Source organism: Histomonas meleagridis (assembly GCF_020186115.1).
Source record: "Histomonas meleagridis strain 2922-C6/04-10x chromosome Unknown contig_32, whole genome shotgun sequence".
In the NCBI taxonomy this organism is placed as follows: domain Eukaryota; phylum Parabasalia; order Tritrichomonadida; family Dientamoebidae; genus Histomonas; species Histomonas meleagridis.
The window spans coordinates 85,354-110,264 of record NW_027150863.1 but is presented as its reverse complement, the minus strand read 5'-3'; the positions used below and the strand labels follow the sequence as shown (position 1 = coordinate 110,264).

The 24,911-nt window shown below is 25.2% G+C and overlaps 3 protein-coding genes across 3 annotated transcripts; 1 reads left to right on the top strand and 2 right to left on the bottom strand.

Annotated features, from left to right (window-relative positions):
* Positions 1–853: 853 nt before the first annotated feature.
* Positions 854–2,140, bottom strand: GO595_005083 (uncharacterized protein; the record flags this gene model as incomplete). Its single annotated transcript, XM_067918286.1, has 1 exon — positions 854–2,140. The coding sequence occupies one exon, from the start codon at positions 2,138–2,140 to the stop codon at positions 854–856; it is 1,287 nt and encodes a 428-aa protein (XP_067774633.1).
* A 7,385-nt stretch (positions 2,141–9,525) lies between these two features.
* On the top strand, positions 9,526–10,191 carry GO595_005082 (calcyclin-binding protein; the record flags this gene model as incomplete). Its single annotated transcript, XM_067918285.1, has 1 exon — positions 9,526–10,191. The coding sequence occupies one exon, from the start codon at positions 9,526–9,528 to the stop codon at positions 10,189–10,191; it is 666 nt and encodes a 221-aa protein (XP_067774632.1).
* Positions 10,192–19,603: 9,412 nt separating this feature from the next.
* Positions 19,604–21,028, bottom strand: GO595_005081 (uncharacterized protein; the record flags this gene model as incomplete). Its single annotated transcript, XM_067918284.1, has 1 exon — positions 19,604–21,028. One exon carries the CDS (start codon positions 21,026–21,028, stop codon positions 19,604–19,606), a length of 1,425 nt encoding a protein of 474 aa, XP_067774631.1.
* Positions 21,029–24,911: the final 3,883 nt, after the last annotated feature.

The following is a 24,911-nucleotide window of genomic DNA, read 5'->3' as shown; positions in this document are numbered from 1 at the left end:
TAATTCTGTTGAAAACATTAAAGAAAAAAATTCAGAAAAAAGGTTCTTTCCGTGTTCCCTTTGGTTTCTGATTTTTTCATTTAGGCATTCAACACGATTTTGATAATTTAAAAATTGGGCTTCCCAATTGATTGGAGACTGATTTTTGGACAAAGGCCTTTCATTTCCAGTCCCTTGGGAAATAGGAAGGTCATCGTATGGCAGTCCATTTTGATTTGGAGTACCGGATGATTCCATTCAGGCACAAATGTCACTTTTCGGTTACATGTGACCAATAAACCGATTAAACCGTCCTAACATGGTCGGGGATTTGTTGTGGGTATTTCATTGGTTAAACATGTTTTGGAATAGTCTTTCCTTGTTTTTTCTTTCTGTGAATAAGTTTCTTTAAGTAAAAAAAATCAATTTTTTTTTCATCCTTATTTATGATGAAACAATTTGTTAATGTATCCCAAATTTGGTTAGTATTAACCTTGGTAATCATTAAAAAAAAATACCATGATTTTGTAAACCAGTTTTAATTCCATGTCGAAATTTTGCAACACATTGTTTTGAATATTACCATTAACTACACAGAAGGGTGATCCTTTCTTTCGAATTTTAAATGTTGAGGTTATTGTTGTTAATTTATTAATTTGCAAATCATCTTCATCTGAAGTTTCTTCACACAAAATTTAACGCCATAACGTTCTCCAACGATGAAAATTTTTGCATACCAAAACGATATTTCCGATACGACTTTTTGTGAACATTTGAATCGAATTCATTTCCACGAATAAAATAAAATCATAAAAAAAAGCATAAACACAAACAAATTCAAACCCAAGAAACATAACACAAATTCAATAGTTTATTATTCATCAAATGATTGGAGCATATCTTCCATCCATGCATTGAATTGGAAGTAATGTTCTAAAGGTCGTAACTCTTCGTCACTAAACCATTCTGGCTTCATTTGCTGCAAGTTCTGCAAGAAGTGCGCCAACCATTTCCCGAACATTAACGGCGACGGTATCGGCGTAAGGATGAACAAGTTTGCCAACAATGGCATTAATTGATTTGCTTCAGGTTGTGTTCCATATTCGAACACGAACAAATCTTCGACCGCGCAAAGACTTAAAACGATTTGTCGCACGCTTTCGATTGGGTTTTCATATAAACATGCTCTAAGTATTGGTGTTTGTGCAGGGTTAAACATCGATTTGTTTTGAACAATCTTCGCAACACTTGGATCTAATTCATTTCCTTCAAGTTTCTGTAGTAAATTCGCCTTTTGATTGAGGAACTTTTGGTCGAGAATTATTTGGTTTTTATGAACTTGCGCAAAAAGAGGTAATGGAAATGATTGCATTATTAATGAATGGAATCGGCGCGCAACCATTGGCAAAAGAGATGTTAACCATTGGTTCTTGGAATAATATGATTCAAGTTTGGAGATAACATATTTGGAAAAGACAGTCGAGTCTTCCATCATTAATGTGACCTTCTTTTCAAGTTTTCGTTCGATTTCATTATATATTGTGGTGGAAATCCGATCTGCAAATATGTAATTAGTCGTACTGATAGCTTTCTGCGTGAGCTCAATACTTCGTTCAATTTGGATAAAACAGCATTGAACATCAATGATTTCTTGAAGTTTCGTTTCATTCATATCAATGATCGTTTGAAGTATTTCATCAAAATTGGGTCGAGTTTTGTTAATCCATCGCTGAAGAGCATATAAACGAGGTGATAATGTTGATTGCGTTTCATAATGTTTTTGTGATACAATATCTATCACATGTTGTGCCATAATTTGATGGCTATCGTCAGTGAAGTGAAGTGAGTCATCAAATGTTATATAAACTATTGAATTGCTTTGAATTTCTTCAGACGATAGAGCATTCAAAAGTTTGGAGAGTTTTGTTTGGTCTTTTTCAAGTTTGATTAAGAGTTCGATTGCTGAATAAGGTGCTGCAATACATGAAACATGTTTTTCATTTATTGGTGGCTTAATAGTTGGTTGTAAGATAGTTTTGCAAAGATTGAATATTTCATCTTTTTCTAATAATTCAGATTCTTTAACTGGCTTTAATGGATTTGCTCCGTCTGGGATTGGAAGGTTAAAGTTAACAGCGCAAAAATATTTAATTGCTGTCATTTTTTCTCTAGTTTCAGGTGTATAAGAATTTGTAGGAGGAATAACAGAAAAAGCTGTTGGATATGTTGTTAATGGAATTATGATACAATAAAGAAGAATGGTGAGAATGACCTTATATTTGAGATTTAATTCCGGGTTTTCATCACTCGGAAATTTCTGAGTGAGACGTTTAAAAAGTGACAGAATGAAATGAGGTCCACTTGAAAGTGTTGGCTCAAGTTCGTGAAGAATATGTGAGATAAAGCGTTGGATTCTGAGGTAAAACTGACTTTCACTAGTTTTTTTAGATCTGAAGAAATCAAAAAATGCTGTGAATTGTTCTCCAATATATGGCCTGACTAATGGAGAAAAGAAAAATTGCCGAAGAACCCAGCATAAAAATGAATTGTTGAACTTAAGAAGAAAATCATCTGTTTCTTTTTTGTCATCTGCATAAACATCAAACGTTTGACCAACAGCTTCAATGAAATCTTCAATGTTCTTTTGCCCTTCAAAATGGCCAAAAATCGAAGGAATGATAAAAGTTGAAACATAAAGAAAAATTGTCGATTTTCCTGAATAAAAGTTCATTGTATGAAAATTTTTCACTGTTTCTTCTTGGCTGAAAATTTTGATGATATTAATTCTATCTTGGTAGATTTGTTTTAAATATTGTATTAAATCAGTATTTTTGATTGATTCAAACTTTTCTTTTTCGCTTTGAAAGCTCATGAAATCTTTAATAAACTGGATGTTGCGACTTTGTTCGCTGATCAACCATGGACTGCGAAGTTCATGTTGAACTGAAAAATATAGAAATTTCCGTAATAAATCGAAGTATTTTTTGTTAAATAATTCTTGTTGTTCGCTAAATGCTTTATACTCAATACATTTAGGCCATAAACATTTGTACTGTTCAGGAGGTAAATTTAGGGGATTGTTGCACATTAACCTTCAACGGTTCTCTATTCGACCATTTTACAACACAAAAAATGAAGCCGTTAAATGTATGCAGAAAAGTAATTTTTTTTGGAACCTTGTAAAACAGGAAGGAATACCATTAAACAAATTAAAACTGAACCAGGAAAAGAGAGAGATCCACCAACATTTGTTAGATTTTATTTGTAATAAAATTAATAGAAAAGAATATTTTCAATATTAATAACAATTAACAGACCAAATGCCACAAAATTAACAAATGAGTTTTACGGAAAAAACATTATTGCAGTAAATTAATTTCTATGTTTGATTATGTTTAAGGTGTAATAATCCAAATATTTTTATCTGATCTGTCTTATCTTGAACGTACATTTTTGGTGACCGTTTAAAAACAAGCATCAAATATGTTGAATAAGGTTTTTTCGCTTTTGATAAAGAGATTTACTTTTATTAATATTGTTTAAATATTTTTCTAAATTTTTTTCTTTATTCTCTATTTAATTTTAGAAGTAATTATCTTAAAGAGAAAAAGTAATTTTAAATTTTATTCATCAAATCTTGTATCAAGAAATCCACAATGATTGAATTAAAATAATTTTAATATCTTATTTTTTCCTTTGTTTATTCTAGAATTAGATAAATTTGTTTTTAATTCTATTAGCGACCGTTTAGAGTATGTTTGTTTAAGTTCTGTATTTTATTTTGAATATAGAACGGTTAAATTTAACCTTTTGATTACCCCTTTTTGAGTGTCGACCGTTTATTGACCGTCGGTTATAATTTGTATTGATTTCTTTTTGTTTAAGTAATCCAATGATTTCTTTTGTGCTATACTCAGATGCAATCAGAAGTGCTGTTCTAAATAATTTATATTATTTCCAGAAAAAAATTTAAAATATAAAATTAGTAAAATAAACCCCAAACAAACCATATAACCATCCTTAATATTAATATCAATTTCTTCTTGTTCAAGAAGTAATTTAACTATTTCTATATCGCTTTTTTGAGATGCAATCATAAGTGCTGTTTTAAATAGTTTGAATAATTTCCAAATATTATATTGAAATCCAAAATCATTAAAATAAATTTTAAATAAAACAAATAAATATCTTGAGCATTAATATCAATTCTTTCTTGTTCAAGAAGTAATTTAACTATTTCTGTTTTTCCATTCCAAGATGCAATCATAAGTGCTGTCCAAAATAATTTAAATAATTTCCAAACAATATTTTAAAATAGCAAATTATTAAAATAAATCCAAAGTAAAACAAATAAATATCTTTAGCATTAACATCAATTCTTTCTTGTTCAAGAAGTAATTTAACTATTTCTATACAACCTTTTTCAGATGCAATCATAAGCGCTGTTTTAAATAATATTAATAATTCCCAAATATTATTTTTAAATAAGAAATAAAACAAATAAATTCTAAATAAAATACATAAATATTTTTTTCGTTAATATCAATTCCTTCTTGTTCAAGAAGTAATTTAACTATTTCTGTATGACCATAAAAAGATGCACAAATAAGTGCTGTTTTTTTGAATTTAAATAATTTCCAAATATTATTTTGAAATATTAAATTATTAAAATAAAATTTAAATAAATCAAATAAATATCTTGAGCATTAATATCAATTCCTTCTTTTTCAAGAAGTAATTTAACTATTTCTAAAAACTTCTTTTTACTTGCATAAATAAGTGCTGTTTTTTTTAATTTAAGTAATTTCCAAAAATTATTTAAAAATATCAAATTATTAAAATAATGATTAAATAAAATAAAGAAATATCCTCAGTATTAATATTAATACTTTCTTGTTCAAGAAGTAATGTAACTATTTCTCTCCTATCTTCTTCAGAAGCATACATAAGTGCTGTTTTAAATAACCTGAATAATTCCCAAATATTAAAGAGAAATATAAATTTATAAAAATAAGCCCTATATATTAAATCCTAACATTCTTAGAATTAATATTAATTCCTTTTTGTATAAGTGATTTAACCATTTCTATGTCACCTACTAAAGATGCCAATATAAAAATTATTTGAAATAATATGAATTATTTTCAAATATTATCTATAAATATCAAATTATTAGAAAAGAAATAAACTTTAGTTAGTATATCGATTCCTTTTTGTTTAACAACTGATTTAAGTAATCTCTTATAATTTTTTTCAGATGCATTCATAATGTCTACATATAATTATTTAAATAATTTCTAATTATCAAAATAAAATATCAATATCTTGTAAATTAATTTCAATTTCATCTTTTTCAAGAAGTAATTTCACTAATTCTTTATTGAAATTTTTTAATAAAAATATGAGTGCTGTAAAATATCATATGAATAAAAGCCAAATATTATTTTGAAACATAAATTTATAAACATATACGCTGGGTAATACATAATAACATCTTTTGCATTAATATCAATACCTTTTTGCTCAAGAAGTATTTTAGCTATTTCTTTTTGCTTATAAACAGCTGCATAAATAAGTGCAGTTTCAAAAAAATTTAATAATTTCCAAATATTATTTTAAAATATTATATTATTCAAACAAATATTATACATAATATATAAATATTTTTAGCATTAATATCAATTCCTTTTTGCCTAAGAAGTAAATTAACTATTCTTATATTCCCATTTTTAGTTGCAAGCATGAGTGATGTTTCATATACTTTAAAGAATTTCCAAATTTTGTTTGGAAATATAAAATCATCAAAATAAATTAAATAAAAAGTTAGTAAACAGTTTTGGAATTAATATCAATTCCTTCTTGTTTAAGAAGTAGTTCCACTATTTCAAAACGATTTTCTTCAGATGACCAAATAAGTGGTGTTAGTAATATTGTAATTTTATTCCAAATATAATGTGCAAATATCGTAATATTGAAATCAATATAGAATCAAAGAAAAAAACATCTTTGGAATTAATATCAATTCCTTTTTGCTCAACGAGTGTTTTGACAATCTCAACATGACCATAAATAGATGCATAAATAAGAGCCGACCAAAATATTTTAAATAAATTCCAAATATTATATTAAATCATTAAATTATTAAAATAAATCCAAACTTAAAGAAATATATATCTTGAGCATTAATATCAATTTCTTTTTGCTCAACTAGTGTTTTGACAACATTAATACGACCATTTTCAGCTGCAAGATTAAGTGCTGTATTAAATAGACTAAATAAATTCCAAATAATATTTATAAATATTAATATATAAAAATAAATATTAAATAAAACTTTTAAACATTATTAGCATTAATATCAATTCCTTTTTGTTCAAGAAGTAATTCAACTACTTTTTGATGTCCTTTTTTAGATGCAAGCATAAGTAATGTATTAAATAATTTAAACATTTTCCAAATTCCATATTGAAAAATAATATTATGAAAATAAATCGTAAAACAATAAATTGAATATCTTTACAATTAATGTTTACATTTTTTTGTTTTAACAAAAATTTTATTACTTCTATTTGACCATATAAAGATGCATAAAAAATTGCTGTTTTATATAATTTAAGAAAAACTCAAAAATTACTTTTAGATATCAAATAAATATTATGAACATTAAATTAAAAATCTAAAGATCTTTTGCATTGGTATCAATTCCTTTTTGTTCAAAAAGAAATTCAACCATTTTTATACAATTCTTTTTAGCTGCTTTCATAAATGCTGTTTCAAATAATATAAATAATTTCCAAATATTATTTTTGAAATAAGAACATTAAATAAAATAAATAAACATCTTTAGCATTTATATCAGTTTCTTCTTTTTCAAGAAGTAATTTAACTACTTCTATGTGGTCACTTTCAGCTGCTTTCATAAATGCTGTATTAAATAATCTAAATAATTTCCAAATTTTGTTTTGAAATATAAAATTATTAAAATAATTATTAAATAAAACAGATAAATATCTTTAGCATTAATATCAATTCCTTCTTGTTCAAGAAGTAATTTAACTATTTCTGTATAACCTTTTATAGATGCTTTAATAAGTGCTGTATCAGATAATTTAAATAAATTCCAAATATTATATTGAAATAGAAAATTATTAAAATAAATTTTAAATAAAATAAATAAACATTTTTAGCATTAATATCAATTCCTTCTTGTTCAAGAAGTAATTTAACGATTTCTGTATGACCATTTAAAGATGCTTTCATAAGTGCTGTTTCAAATAATATAAATAATTTCCAAATATTATTTTGAAACAAAAAATTATTAAAATAAATTTTAAATAAAACAAATGAATATCTTTAGCATTAATATCAATTCTTTCTTGTTCAAGAAGTAATTTAACTGTTTCTGTATGATAATTTAAAGATGCTAAAATAAGTGCTGTATAAAATAATTTAAATAATTTTCAAATATTATTTTGAAATATTAAAATATTAAAATAAATAATAAATAAAACAAATAAATATTTTTAGCATTAATATCAATTCCTTTTTGACTAAGAAGTAACTTAACGATTTCTGCATGATCATTTTTAGATGCAATCATAAGTGCTGTTTCAAATAATATAAATAATTTTCAAATATTATTTTGAAATAGAAAATTATTAAAATAAATTTCAAATAAAAGAAATAAATATCTTTAGCATTAATATCAATTCCTTCTTGTTCAAGAAGTAATTTAACTATTTCTGTATGACCATTGTAAGATGCTCTAATAAGTGCTGTCCAAAATATTTTAAATAATTTTCAAATATTATTTTGAAATATTAAATTATTAAAACAAATAATAAATAAAACAAATAAATATTTTTAGCATTAATATCAATTCCTTCTTGTTCAAGAAGTAATTTAACTATTTCTATATGACCTTTTTCAGATGCGTACATAAGTGCTGTATAAAATAATATAAATAATTTCCAAATATTATTTTGAAATAGAAAATTAATTTTATCAACTTCCATTAAAATAAAATGACATCTTTATCATTTATTCCAATTTCTTTTTGATCAAGAACATATTTGATTAATTCTATATTTGTTGAATGTATAGAATATATCAAAAAACTTTTTGGAATTTGTTTTCCATTTAGAAAATCCAAAATAAGAAACAAATCACCAAGGCTGGCACATTTATTCATAATAAAATCATTGATTTCCATTCCTTTATCTAAAAAAAATGAAAGGAGCTCATAATTATTAAATTCAATACATTTTGCACCTAGTTCCTCCAAATTATTGAAACATGCTATTTTATTTTCATAAAGATAATAAAAAATATCATTTCGATGAAATATAATTGCTGCTTCATATGCATCATCAAATGATGAATGATTTTGTTCACATAAATGAATAATTTCAATGTTTTCACTTGCAACTGCGTATTTACCTGTGTTTTCTACTTTAGAACCATTCATAAGTAAAAATTTAAAACATTTTATAGATCCAAAAAATGCTGCATAATCAATTAATGTAATATTTCTTTGATTAATAAGTGAACATCTTTCATAAAGTGATGGTTCAATTGTTTGATTAAAGTTAAAATCATTTTGTGATGATATTTCTTGAAGTTTTTCGACTTCATCATTTCGAATTATCTTTGCAAGTTCATTTGGATTAACTCCTTCTTCAATTAACTTCTTATGAAGTTCCCAATCATTCTTTGATAGTTCATCATAATTTTTCCTGAAAGTTTTAAGAAATGAATCATTATCAAAACCTTTGTCTTCTATATTCTTATAATATTCTTGGTAAGATTCATTTTCTGTATAATGTATAAAATACAATGTTTTTTCGTTTTTAACAATATCTGGACTAATTAAATCTTGCTTGATAAGTTTTACAAGAAGATAATATGGTTCTTTCACATTATGTAATGAAAAAAGAAACTGTGTGAAGATTTCGATTGGTTTTTGATTATTTGGACTGTGGATTTTTTCTTCTCTTTTTTCAAATAATTTCAAATAGTTAAGGTATAAATCAATATTTTGAAAATGCGATATACAACAATAGTATAATAACTTGCATACTGCAAGTTTGAATGAATATGGAAATGTCACATCATAAAAATTTAATGTTGAATCAAAAGAAGTAATAATGTTACTTTCATTTAAATTAAAAATAATTTTTTCAATGCTTTTTAACATATTTATATGATTATCTTTCGAACTTGATGGATGATTTTCTTCGCTCATTATTTTCCAAGTTGGCCAACTGTAAATTTCAAAGGAAAACGATCATATATACAAAAAACGTTAATTTTCACAGCAATCCTTGAAACCAAGAAGTTATATAAAGCAAATGCATTTGTAAATAATTTCTGGAAATAATCTTATTAAATTATGTTGAGACAAATTGAAAAAAAAATCAATATTTTTATTCATTTGATTAGATGGTGAAGTATGCATTTTGTCCTGCCAATTATGCATAGAAAAAATTCTATCGTATGCATTCAATTTTCTTATCGTAAATTATAAATAGCCGACCACTTTACAAAATGGAAGCTACAAAAGCAGACTTAACTGAACTTAAGCGTATTCTCTCAAACGGATCAACGCCTTATGTTGAATCACTTCTTAAGGAAGAAATTGCAAAACTTGAAAAAAAGTTTGCTGATGTTAAGGAAGAAGAATCTTCTTCTGCTCCAAAACCAATTCCAACAACAAGCACACACGCACCAAAGAAATCATATGAAACCATTTCATCATATGCATTTAGCGATTCAAATGAAAAAGCAACCATCATCATCCGTAATATTCGTGGACTTGAACAAGCCGAAGTTATCTTTGAGCCATCAGAGCGTCAGTGCGTTATTTATGTTATTCGTGAAAAGATGAACATGTCAGATCTCAAGTTAACAATATCACCACTTTATAAAAAGATTATCCCAGCAGATTCCAAGTACACAAAGCGCAATGAAACTCTTACAATCTCTCTTGCTAAGAAGAAGAAGACATCATGGATGAAACTTAAGAAATCTGCAACTGATATGAAGAAGCCTAAAGCACATGCTAAAGATGACAAGGTCAAAGAAGATCCAAATGCAGCTTTGATGGATATGATGAAGAAGATGTATGATGAAGGTGATGATGAAATGAAGAGAACAATATCAAAGGCAATGTGGGAAGCGCAACACAAGAAACCAGAAGACGAGAAGAAATAAACAAGCATTTGAAGTTCACATAATATGATTTTGAATTTTTTGGAATCTGAATCCAAAATTATAATTTTGAGGTGGATCTGATTTTTTATAAGGTTTTGGATAAGATGTTTTGCCGAATAATTGGTTTAGGAATTCTAAATTTTGGATGCTAATGATATGTAATTTTAGAATGCTTTCTCATGGTATGTATTAGTGTCTATTTAAGATCTCTTGATAACCATTCAGCTCCGTTTTATGAAGATGTGTATGGAAATTACTTATTGTATTGTTTTTTCCCGCGCAATCAGCAAATGCTGAACTCGTTAAATATTTAATAGAGCAAAAAGGATGTAATATTAATGATAGATATGTTTCAAAATAAGATTAAATGGCAATTATTCAAAATATTTGAAACAGCACTTATGAAAGCATGCTGAAAATGGTAACACAGAAGTAGTAAAATTACTTCTTGATCAAAAAGGAATTGATATTACTGCTAAAGATATTTATTTGTTTAATTTTCTTTAATTTTAAAATAATATTTGGAAATTGTTAAAATTATTGAAAGCAGCATTTATGGATGCAGCTGAATCTGGTAGCCTAGAAATAGTCAAATTATTGTATGAGGAAAAAGTGATTAATATTAATGATAAAAATATTAATTTAATGTTTAAATAATTTGTGATTTCAAAATATTATATGGAAATTACTTATCGTATTTAAGACAGTACTTATGTATGCATCTTCAAATGGTCATATAGAAGTTAACTTGTTAAATTTCTTCTTGAACAAGATGGAAATAATGTTAATTTCAAAATTGCTTAATTTAATTCAAGATCAATCAATATGTTCAATGATCAAAAATTTAAGTATTAATACGATTGAAATCGTTGTATTTCATGTAATTTAATACGGCATAATTTAAATGCTAATGGTAGATATCCCAATTAAAAATTATTCGTGAGATAGAACTCGGAAATCCAGCTTTTGATTCTGAAGCATTTTAATTTTGTTCTGTCATTTTTTCACAAAATCCTGATTTATATCCACAATCTTTCGTATCTTATCGAACTTCCAACATTTAGCCTTATTTCAAGGCCACTTTTCACCAATTTAATATATCCACCATTACAAAACATCAAACAACTTGACGAATTATTAATTCACAACACAAATCCTTGACTTAATATCCACATTTTTACATACCAGTGAAACATATGATTCAACGTTAATTCTTTCTATCTTAAATTTAATCATTGAATTCATCAAATTCGTCAACGAAATCATTTCAACCTCTGCAGTGTTTATCTTTGAGAATGAAATAAATTCCCAAGGCTCAACGGAAGCTCTTAAATCTGTTGTCGATGCACTTTATATTCAATCAGCTTCTGATTATGACATTAATATTTATGGTATTTCACAACAATGCACTACATCCCCAATGAAGTTGTACCATATTATAATATCATAGATTTCATTATCATTAAATCCAGAACAATTTGTACATTGTTATAACTTCGTGATTAATTCAATGAAAACTTTAAAAGAGCCATCCCAAATCATCGAATCAATAAATTTGTTTTTTAACCAAAGCATTATGAATGTCATTACTGTTATTGATGATATATTTCCATTTATATGTATTAATGACATTGAAATTCGAAAAATACTTTTGAACTGGTTAAGTTATCAATGTAAACCATTATATTGAGTTGACAAAAGGATCAATGCAAATAGAAAATGAATTAGAGATCAAAGAGATATCTGATTTTATATTTTTGTGAATCATTTAATTAATATCCAAACTTTATTAAGCTTTATCAACTCCATTATAATAGTTTTCTAGTTTCTGATATAAACATCATGATGAAATATTAAGGAAATTACCAAATAATCAAATGATATCATTGATGTTACCAATCATTCCAAAGATTTTAATATCTTCTGATTCTTCATTAAAATTGTCGATTTATCTCAATATACAATATCATGTCAACACATTGATATAATAAGTATGATATATCATTTGAATAATTTAGAATATGTTTTAATAATTTTGGTTATGTTTTAATAATTTGAAATATGTTTTAATAATTTGTAATATGTTTTAATAATTTGAAACAGCACTTCATATAGCAGTCGAAAATAATAATATAGAAATAGTAAAATTACTTTTAGATAAAGAAGGAATTGATGTTAATGCAAAATATATTCATTTGAATAATTTTGGATATGTTTTAATAATTTGGAATATATTTTAATAATTTGGAATATGTCTAAAAAATTTGGAATATGTCTAAAAAATTTGGAATATGTTTTAATAATTTGAAACAGCACTTCATAGAGCAGTTAGAAATAATAATATAGAAATAGTAAAATTACTTTTAGATAAAGGAAGCGATGTTAATACAAAAACTATTCATTTGAATAATTTAAAATGTGTTTTAATAATTTGGATTATTGTGACAAGCATCACTTTTTTAATGTTTTTTAATCGGACTGTATTTTTCTGAACCGTTTTTCATTGCATATTTTCATTTAAAATATATATCATTTATATTTTTATTGGAAATCAAATTGTAAGAAAAATAATTTCTTTTAAAAAGTGGGATCGTTTTCTATCGTTCTAATTTGCTTTTTAGAGGTCGATTGAGAGGATATGGTTGAAATTTTCATGTTAATAAATTTAATAAATCATGTTATTGATTTTGAATTTAATAATATAAACCATTACTAAAATGATAATAATTAATCAAGAGTGAACAAATAACAAGGAAACTTTTTGGCAGAAAAAATTATCTTCGTTTCGAATACTAATAAACTATACAAAAAATATTTTTTATAAAAATATTTAAAAGTGACTTATAAAAATGAGTTGTGACAAATTTCACCAAGAACTTGCAGCATTTATTCAATGGCAAATCCAACAAAAAATATTCAACATCAAAGCAAAATATATTTCTCTTTAATATTTGATGTTCTATTAAAAATTCCGGAATTCATTAAAATTTATTGAAACAGTACTTCACTGGGCATTACGTGAAGATCACACCGAAGTTGCAAAGGTACTTCTTGAACAAGAAGGAATTGATATTAATGCTAAAGATTTTTATTAAATAATTTTCGAATTTCTTCCAATTATTTTGTATTTCAAATTAATTTTTGGAGAATATTAAAATTAATTCAAACACCACTTATTATTTCATCTTTAAAAGGACATACAGAAATTGTTAAATTACTTGTTAAACGAAAAGGAATTGATATTAATGCAAAAACTGTTTTTTTATTATGTTTAATCTATGTTTTGATAATTTGGTATTTTAAGGTAATATTTGGAAATTCATTAAATCATTTGATACAGCACTTACATATTCATCTTTTTATAATCACATGGAAATAGTCAAAGAACTTCTTAAACAAGAAGACATAAATATTAATGATAAGGATAACATTTATTTGTTTTATTTATTATTTGATTTAATGATTTAATGTTTTATAAAAATATTTGGAAATTATTTCAATAATTTTATACAGCATTAATCAATGCATCTAAGAATGGAAATGTTGAAATGGCTGAGTTACTTATAGAAAATGGAATTGATATTAATGCTAAAGATGTATGTTTATTATATTTAATATTAATTTTAATAATTTGGTATTTTAAATTTATATTTGGAAATCATTTATATCATTTAATTCTGCACTTATATGTGCTTCAAAATATGGTCGAATTGAAATAGTTAAATTACTTCTTAGACAAAAAGGTATTGATGTTAATGCTAGAGATAATATTTATTTAATATTTTTAATATTTTAATGAAATATTTGGAATTTTTTCATTTTATTTTGGAGTTCACTTTCTTTTGCATCTTTATGTGGTAACATAGAAATAGTCAAATTACTTCTAAAACAAAAAGCAATTGATATTAATATTAAAGATATTTATATGTTTAATTTGATATTTGTTAAGATAAATTGATATTTTAAAATAATATTTGGAAATTATTAATATTATTTAACACCCCACTCATGTATGCATCCGAAAATGGTAATTCAGAAATAGTTAAATTATTAATTAAAAATGAAGAAATTGATATTAATACAAAAAATTACATTTGTTTTTTATGTATATTGTTTATTATAAAAAATTAATATTTTAATGGTAAATTTGAAATATGTTTTTATCGTTCGAAACTGCATTAATGTTGGCATCTAAAACTGGTAACAAAGAAGTGGTTGAATCGCTTCTTGGAAAAGACGAAATTGATGTTAATCTTAAAAATAAATTTTATTTTAATGATTTGATGTTTTTATTTTATATTTGGAATTTATTTAATATTCATCATAATGCACTTGTATTGGCATCTTTAAATGATAATAATGATATTGCTAACATTCTGTTATATAAACTTAATAAAGTTAACCAATCTGCCTCTTCAAAGTCTCTTCATAACAAATATTCAGGTTGTACAGACATTAAAAAATGGGAGCCAAAGCCCCATTGATATCTTACAATTTTTGAATTAATAAAATACAACAACTTCTTTATTAAAATTTTTTGTTAATAAACCAATCTTTAAAAATTACCATTGGTAAAATAAATTTAATTTTTGGTTTAATGTTTGTTGAAATATTTATTTTAGGGTACCCCGATAATAAACGTTTGCCTTAAAAAATGCCATGGTGCCCTGGATGTTCATAAAAATTATTTTTAATGTCAGGAACTAATAATTGGCAAGAAAAAGACTATTTTAATAATCTCAAAGCCCTCCAAAAAGTTATATGGAATGTAGATCGAGTCAATATTGAAAAATCAATCGAATCAATAGTCGAATTATTTGATTCAAATTTCCCAGTAACTTTCAATTTGGAACTCATCCATATAATATATTCAGCATACAAGATAAGGCCGCATAATTTCGAAGTCTATTTTCAATTAATAGAGAAAATAGAAAATAAATTCAAAATGAATAATGTTTTTTCATATTTTCTTTTAAATTTGAAGACGAATGAATCATATTATCTAATTGAGAAGATGAGTGAACATAATTTAATAGATATAAATGTCGTAAAAAATGAATCTTTATTATTTGCTCATCATATAAATAAAAAAGATTTCCAAGAATATTATAAGAATATAGAAGACAAAGGTTTTGATAATGATTCATTTCTTAAAACTTTCAGGAAAAATTATGATGAACTATCAAAGAATGATTGGGAACTTCATAAGAAGTTAATTGAAGAAGGAGTTAATCCAAATGAACTTGCAAAGATAATTCGAAATGATGAAGTCGAAAAACTTCAAGAAATATCATCACAAAATGATTTTAACTTTAATAAAACAATTGAACCATCACTTTATGAAAGGTGTACATTTATTAATCAAAAATATGTTACATTAATTGATTATGCAGCATTTTTTGGATCAATTAAATGTTTTAAATATTTATTATTAAATGGAGCAAATGTAATTAATGCAGGCAAATATGCAGTTGCAAGTGGAAATATTGAAATCATTCATTTATGTGAACAAAATAATTCATTATTCAATAATGCATATGAAACAGCAATTGAATTCCATAAAAATGATATCTTTAATTATTTATATGAAAATAAAATTGGAAAAACATTTTTTATGTTTGAAGCTATAAGACATTGTATTTTATATAATAACTATGAAATATTTTCATTATTAGAAGAAAAAGGTATGGAAATTGACCATAATTTAATATACACCATGGCAAATATCGGTAATTTGTTTCTTATTAAGTATTTCATAAAGCATACCAAATTTCCAAGTGATGTTTTAATTTCATCAGCAAATTCTGGAAATAATGAACTTGTGAAATATATTCTTGAACAAAAAGGAATTGATGTTAATGTAAGAGGGATTAATTCATGTTTTTTTAATGTTATTTTGGTTGGTTTGATATTTTGGGGAAATATTTAAAATTTATTTTTGGATTTTGATACAGCACTTATGATTGCATCTGAAAAAGGTTATACAGAGATAGTTAAACTGCTTATTGAACAAAAAGGAGTTGATATTAATGATAAAAATATTTATTTGTTTTATTTAGAATTTATTTTAATAATTTTATATTTCAAAATAATATTTGGAAATTATTTAAATTATTTAATACAGCACTTATGAAAGCATCTACAAAAGGTCATATAGAAATAGTTAAATTGCTTCTTGAACAAGAAAAAATTGATGTTAATACTAAAAATATTTTTTCGTTTAATTTAATATTTGTTTTGATGATTTAAGACCTCAAAATAATATTTGGAAATTATTTAAATTATTTAATACAGCACTTATGATTGCATCTAAAAATGATCATGCAGAAATCGTTAAGTTACTTCTTAGTCAAAAAGGAATTAATATTAATGCTAAGGATATTTATCTGTTTTATTTGATATTTATTTTAATAATTTTATATTTCAAAATAATATTTGGAAATTATTTTAATTATTTGATACATCACTTATTTTAGCATCTTTAAATGATCATACAGAAACAGTTAAATTTCTTCTTGAACAAGAAGGAATTGATATTAATGCTAAAAATATTTATTTGTTTTATTTAAAATTTATTTTAATAATTTTATATTTCAAAACAAAATTTGGAAATTATTTAAACAATTTAATACAGCACTATTTATTGCAATAGAGAAAAATCTTATAGAGATAGTTAAACTGCTTATTGAACAAAAAGGAATTGATATTAATGATAAAAATATTTATTTGTTTTATTTAGAATTTATTTTAATAATTTTATATTTCAAAATAATATTTGGCAATTATTTAAACAATTTGATACAGCACTATTTATTGCAATAGAGAAAAATCTTATAGAGATAGTTAAACTGCTTATTGAACAAAAAGGAGTTGATATTAATGATAAAAATATTTTTTTGTTTTAATTGAAATTTATATTTCAAAATAATATTTGGAAATTATTTAAATTATTTAATACAGCACTTATGAAAGCATCTACAAAAGGTCATATAGAAATAGTTAAATTACTTCTTGAACAAGAAGGAATTGACATTAATGCTAAAGATATTTATTTTTTATAAATAAAATTTATTTTAATAATTTGATATTTCAAAATAATATTTGAAAATTATTTAAATTCTTTAATACAGCACTTATGATTGCATCTTTAAATGGTCATACAGAAATAGTTAAATTACTCCTTAAACAAAAAGGAATTGATATTAATGCTAAAAATATTTATAAACCTAATTTCTAAAAATTTTAAGTATTTATTTGAAAATTATTTTAATTTTAATTTACAGCATTTATGGAAGCATCGAAAAAAAGTCATATCGAAATAATTAAATTACTCCTTGAACAAAAAGGGATTGACATTAATGCTAAAGATGTTTATTTGTTTTATTTAGAATTGGTTTTATTCATTTTATATTTTAAAATAATATTTGGAAATTATAAAAATTATTTGAAACTTCATTAATGATAGCAGCTCAAAATGGTAAAACAAAGTTAGTTAAATTACTTCTTGAGCAAAAAGATATTAATATTAATGATCGAAATATTAAGTTGTTTCTTTTAATGTTCATTTTTGTTGTTTGAAATTTTATAATAATTTATGGAAATTATTCGAATTATTTTGTACAACAATTATGGAAGCAATAAAGAAAGGGCAATACAAAATTGTGAAATTGTTACTTGGAATAAAAGGAATTCGAATTGATATTTATGATGTTTATTTATTTTGCATTATATTTTTTGAATAATTTTAATATTTTCATAAAATATTTGGAATTTTTTCTAATTATTTTCATCATTACTTATACAAGCTTCTACAAATGGTTATCCTGAATTAGTTAAATTGCTTCTTGAACAAAAAGGAATAAATATTAATGATAAAGATATTAATTTATTATTATTAAAGTTAATTATAATAATTTTGGATAACAAAATATTATTTGGAAATTATATAAATCATTTAAAACAGCTCTTATCTATGCATCTGAAAAAAATTATATAGAAATAGTTAAATTACTTCTTGAACAAAAAGGAATTGATATTAATGCAAAAGATATCTATTTATTCTGTTTATAATTTGTATTAACAACTTTTTATTTCAAAACAATATTTGGAAATTATAAAAATTATTTGAAACAGCACTTATGTTAGCATCTAAAAATGGTCATACAGAAACAGTTAAATTACTTCTTGAAATAGAAGGAATTGATATTAATGCTAAAGATATTTGTTTGTTTTATTTAATGTATGTTTTAATAGTTTTACATTTAATATAATTTATTGGAATTCATACATATTATTTTGGGCAGCTTTACTATTTGCTACAGAAAAAGGTAATATAGAAATTGTTAAATTACTTCTTGAACAAAAAGAAATTGATACTAATGTTAAAACTATCACTTTAATTTTATTAAAGTTTCGCTAAATGGTTTTATGTTTCTTAATAATAAAAGGAACTTTTTTTGAATTTTTAAAACACCAATTAATATTGCGAATCAAAAAGCGCATTCTGGTGAAAATACCTATACAGAAATAGTGAAATTACTTAACAATAAAAAGGAACAAAAATAATTATGAGGACGCTTTCCGAAGTGATCAAATTTAGAGTAAGTAATAAATAATCTTGCTTACAATTTTTTTTATTAATGAATATGAAAACACCAAAAAAAGCTGATTAATCGATTAATTTTCGATACGAGTCACTTTTTTTATCGATAAAAATCGATTAATAACGGTTTGAATCTCGATAAAATCGATAAACTCGATAAAAGCCACTTTTTTTATCAAAAAAATCGATTTTGAAAAGTGACGTTATTTATCGATTTTATCGAAAATTCCTGGATTGAATGAGAAGACGTTATTGGATAAAGACCCCCCTAGTTTTCATGTTATAAGACTAAGTCAATAGGAATGATACAGGAATATCATGTAGGAATAGGATATATATTTATATTCTTTATATCACGAAATTTTTGAATGGTTTTTAATCGGCCTAAACCGTTTATTTATCGATAAAATCACTTGATAACGATAAATAAACGGTTTTTATTGATGTTAAATCGAAAAAACCGTATATCGAATTTAATCGATTAATCGAAAGCCGATTAATCGAATATCGAACGATAATACGGTTACTTATCAATTTTTATCGATAAAAGCAAACCGTTTCATCGATTTTTATCGATTCCCAACCCTATTTTTTTGATTTAAATTTGTAATTTTTGCAATATTCCTGTTTTTCACTTAATTCCTTGGGGGAATGTTAACAAGATTTTTTTTTCTCAAATATAAATTAAATAATATTTTTTGGACTGAAGATATATTGAAATTTCGATGAGTTTTTGTTATCTGTTTACAGTTTTTTCAGTTTATAAAAAATATTTATTACACACAAAAAGTTTATTTAAAAACGTACAATTTAATCCATTATATCTTCCTTCACTGCAGTTAATGACTCAAGTAATTGCTTTAATTCGGGTGTTAATTTTTTCAATTTATACTTTGGATCTTTATTATTTAACTCCACTAGCACCGAAATTTCTTTTTGTTTTTCTCCTGCTTCAGCGATTTTTAATGTAATTGAATGTAATTCATTTTTAAGTTTTTCGATTTCTTCTTCTTTATCATTAATATCATTTTTAATTTTATCATTTTTCTTATCGACTTTTTCCTTTTCCTTTTTAATGAATTCTATGATTTGTTGATTCATTTCGAAATCACTTTTTTCTTTATCGATAATTTTTAATGTTTCATTAAATTCTTTTTTTAATTGTTCGATTTCATTTTTCATTTCTTTTCGATTTCGTTTTAATGCATTTATTTCATTCATTGTTTCATTATATGTTCCTTTCATCTCTTTATATTTGTTACTGATTTTCTTTTCTGTTTCTTCTTTATAATATTTCGCTCTTTCGATTTGCGAATTTATAATATTAAGTTCCGATTTAAGTTTCACGTTTTTCTCAAGAAGTAAATCAACTTGCGACTCAATTTCTTTCCGTGTCTCTAAAGTTGATTGAAGTTCAAGTTTAACTTTCGCATTCTTCGCATCTAAAAGTGACTTCGGAATGTTCGGTGTTGGAAATTCATCTTCGCGCGCTATTGATGCTATAGTATTAATATGTTCTTCTTGGATTCGATTGTTCTTTATTGATTTCATACAGTTACAAAGTAACTTCTTCATCGTGGATTTAAGTTCAGTAATGTTCGTTTGGATTCGTTGATTTTGCACTTTTTCTTCTTGTTTGATGTCATTTTGTTGTGAAATGCTATTTAAAAAAGACTCGCTTTGAACATCATAAAAGGTTTGGGATAGGCGATTAAACTTGGATTGAAGATATGTCGATTGAATATCACCTCCAATATCAAGAAATGCATTTTCAAGATTTGTGGTAACTTCAGTTTCATGGGAATCGGCTGTATCTAGTTTCTTAAAAGCTTTGTTTTCATTAATTGAATTGATTTTATCTGTTAAATCTGAAATGGCTAACTCATAGTTTTTGACTTCTTGATTGGTTTTTTCTTCATGAACTGCACACGCTCTACGAAGTCTACTTATTGAGGCATCTACAGAAAGTGCATTGCCATCTTGATTGATTCCTGATCTATCTTTAAGAAATCGAAGTTCTGCATTTAGAAAATAAAGTTGTTGCTGTAAATTATGAATATATTCTGTCGCTAATAATTCTCCTTGTGGAGGTGCCTGAGGAGGATCGATTGCTCGTTCGGTTCTTTTTGGTGATTTTTTACTTCGCGTTGATAAGTGTAACTCTTCTGGTTTATTTCCTCTTACTTTACATGTTGGTATTTTATTTTGACCGCCTTCTTCTGGGGTTTTTACCATAAAGATTTTAGAGAAAAAATAAACGTTTATTTTTTGTTCACTAAAAGAATTTTTCCTGAATCTTTATTCAAGATTCGGCTTAGGCACACAAGAGAAAAACAAAATTGGAGTCATCTTTTCTTATTATTTTGTTTTTTTGTCAAAATTAGATTTTGGTATTTATCAAAACTTTTAATTAACAATATGCTTTATATAAATAGTTTTTATTCTTTGCTTTTAGTGACATTTTTTGTTGAATGATGGCTTGAAATCTAAAAATATCTTATTTTTTGGTCGCGCAAACGCGGCCTTTTTCAATCGACTGATCCTATCGTTTTATTGTTGGGATTATCGGAATTAATCCATATTATAAGATTTAACATTATTATAATAGTGGTTGAAAAGACATGTGAACATAAAAATAATGCGAATATTTATTTTAAAAATGATTAAATTATTCATTCTATTGTGAAAGAAGTTTCGTTGTAAAATTTCAACCGTTTATCTGTTAAATATTTCAGAAAAAAACGATGGATTTGAATGACAAATGAACGACAAAAAGGTTTTGTTTTGAATTTTTTAACTCCACCAAATGCTCTATCTCTTTCCTTTTTTTGCATTTTCCCAAATAGAAATCCTTGTGAACCAAAAAACAAAAGCAACTGCTGATACTTATCTTAGTGAAGCTTATGATAATTATATAAATAATAGTAACTTAACAGATTTTTCAGACGTGGCTATAATTAACGGAGAACTTATATATGAAAACGATTATTCTAAACAAGTCATTTGGGAACAGATAGTTATATTCAAAATTGAGCAGAATGTAACTGTAAATTTCTACGATTTATTCTGTATTATCTTCTATTCTCTCAAAAATGTCGAAATTATGCACATAAATAATCCCTTTGAAGACACGGGGATGATACAATTTTCTCAATGTCCAAAACTAAAAGAGATATATTTTTCTAATGTCATAAGCTTTCCATTATTTACCTTTTCACAATGCACAAACCTAATCAAGTTAGAAGCTCCTACATTAGAAACCATTGGCGATAATTCATTTCAAATGTGTAAGCAGCTCAAATCATTATCTTTCCCAAATGTCAAAACCATTGCAAATTTAGCATTTATGGATTGTCTACAACTCGAAGAAATTTATCTTCCTGAGTTAATTGAAAGTGGCGAATGTTCTTTTATGTATTGTGGTAAACTTCTCTCAATAAGTTTACCAAGAATTTCACATGTACCCAAACAAATGTTTTCATATTGTGCCACATTACAAAATGTTGATTTACCGAATGCAACAACTATTGGCGAATATGGATTTGAATACTGCATATCATTACGACAAGTAAACTTTTCAAAAGTCACAACAATTTCAGAAGGTGCGTTTCGGTTTTTAAGAAATCTCGAAAAAATTGAAATGCCTCTTTTAACATATGCCACAGGTGCTTTTATTGAAGGGTGTATGTCACTTAAGAGTGTAATGTTACCAAACTTAACAAATATTCCAGATTACTTATTTTCGAACTTATCATATTTCGAACAAATTCAAATCCCTAAAGCTCGAACTATTGGGAAATGTGCTTTTGAAAATGTTATGATAAGTGAGTCAATATTTCCAAATGTTGAAAGTATTGGCGATTATGCATTTTATGGGTGTTCATTATTAAGTATTGTTTCTTTTGATCGCTGTGAATCGATTGGAAGTTATGTATTTTATGATTGTGCTTTTTTAACATATATCGAATTACCACAACTTAAAAATTGTTCCGAATATGCCTTTGGCGATACATATATTGAGACATTAAATTTTCCTAATTTAGAACGATGTGGAAGTTATGCGTTTGCTAAAATGATATTTTTAGATTCAGTTATAATGCCAAATTTAATTGAAGTTGGAGATGATATATTTCAAGGCTCAACAAGTATCCAAACAATTGATATGCCTAAATTACTTAAAGCAAATGATTACTTTTTAAATTACGTCAACATAAATCATTTCGAATTTGAAAGTTTGGAAAACATCGGATCAAATTGTTTTACTTATGCATCAGAAGTTGTCGAAACTATTGATTTCCCTAATGTTAAATATATTGGTAATTATTTCATGTATAATTGTAATAAGGTTCAATCAATTGAATTACCAAATCTGATAGAAATCGGTTCATATTCATTTGTGAATTGCGATAATTTAATTAATGTATCATTACCAAAACTTAACAAATATATGTCCGAAATGTTTTATCAATGTAATTCGATAAAAGAAATTCATTTACCTGAGCTTCAACAACTTGGTAACCATTTTGTTTGTGGATGTATAAATGTTATAAATATTTCATTACCAAAAGTTTCAAGGATTATAAATACATGTTTCTCAAATTGTAGTTCACTGAAATCAATCGATTTACATTCGGTAACTGTCGTTGATGCTGGTCCAATTATCGAAGATTGTGATTCGATAATTAATGTTTCACTTGACGCTTTAGTGAAGGCGCCAACTTATTTGTTTTATAATAACCCTTCGTTAGAATATGTTTCACTGAAGAGATTAAATTCAACAAATGGTTATTTGTTTTATAATTGTACAAATTTGAAACATTTCGATTTGTCTAAAGTAGAAGAATTAAGTTCTTCAAACATAGGATTTGATTTTTCTTATTGTTCTTCAATTGAACATATTGAATTACCAACTTTACTTAGAATTTATGGACAAAACACATTTTCATATTGTACTTCTTTGGTTTCAATTACATTAAATGCTTTAGTAAGAATTTCTGATAGAGCTTTTACAGGGTGCACCAAATTGGAAGCCGTTAATTTCAATAGGTTAACAACGTTAACGTCTTACTGTTTTGATGGATGTACATCATTGAAAAAGTTGTCGTTAGAAGGTGTCACTTTTTTGGAAGGTGATGGGCACTTTTCGGGGTGCACTAATCTTGAAGAAATACATTTGCCTTTACTAGGAACTGTAACTCAGAATTCAACAAAAATATTTAATGGGTGTACAAACCTAAGCTTGATTCAATTCCCAGAACAACCACCAGATACATTTGGTAGTGATGTATTTACACAAATTTCAAATCAATTATCAATTTGTTTGCCAGATGAAGACTCTTATAAGAATTATGAAAAAGACTGTAATGGAACTTCTTGTGTAAAAGGTTATTGGAGAGGAATTAGTCTTCAAATTAGTTCAGCCCTGAAAAAGAAATGTGCAGGAATAACATCATTTTCAAAGTTGGATTTAATACTTGGATTATCGTTGGGAATTGGAATACCTTTTGTAATAGCTATAGTTTTCGGATTCGTTTATGTTTTTGGATTATACAAAAAGAATAAGGAAGCGAAAGAAGACATTGAAAATACACCGCATTTGAATATTTCTATTGTTGATAAGATTCTTTAATTTTTTATCTTAAATAAACATTAACTTTCGAATAAATTTAATCTTTTTTACTTATGGGTACTGCAAAACTTATTCATTAATGATTTTAAATGTCAAGAAATCTTTTTTTATTATGTCCAAATCGAGCATTGACCAATTGATGACTTTGACTATGTCTGTTCATTTTTAAAAAATGAGCGAAAAAGGAATCGATTATGTCCTTTCGAAATCAATGAAAAAAAATGTTACAGGAATTTCTGATATTGTTCCATTACAAGAACATGTTATAGTTCTTAATAATCGTACAAATAATCCAAATTTAATTAATATTAAAGAAAAACATAAAAATGCAAGAAAAAGCCGAAAATATAAATGGCTTTCAATGTCTACTCGAAGTTTTCGTAAAAAGAATGAAAAAATTAAAAAAGCTAATTTGACTTACGAAAAGTTTAACCAAATTTCAGATCTTTGGAAAGAATATTCAGACCGTGTTGGAACAAATGAACAAAA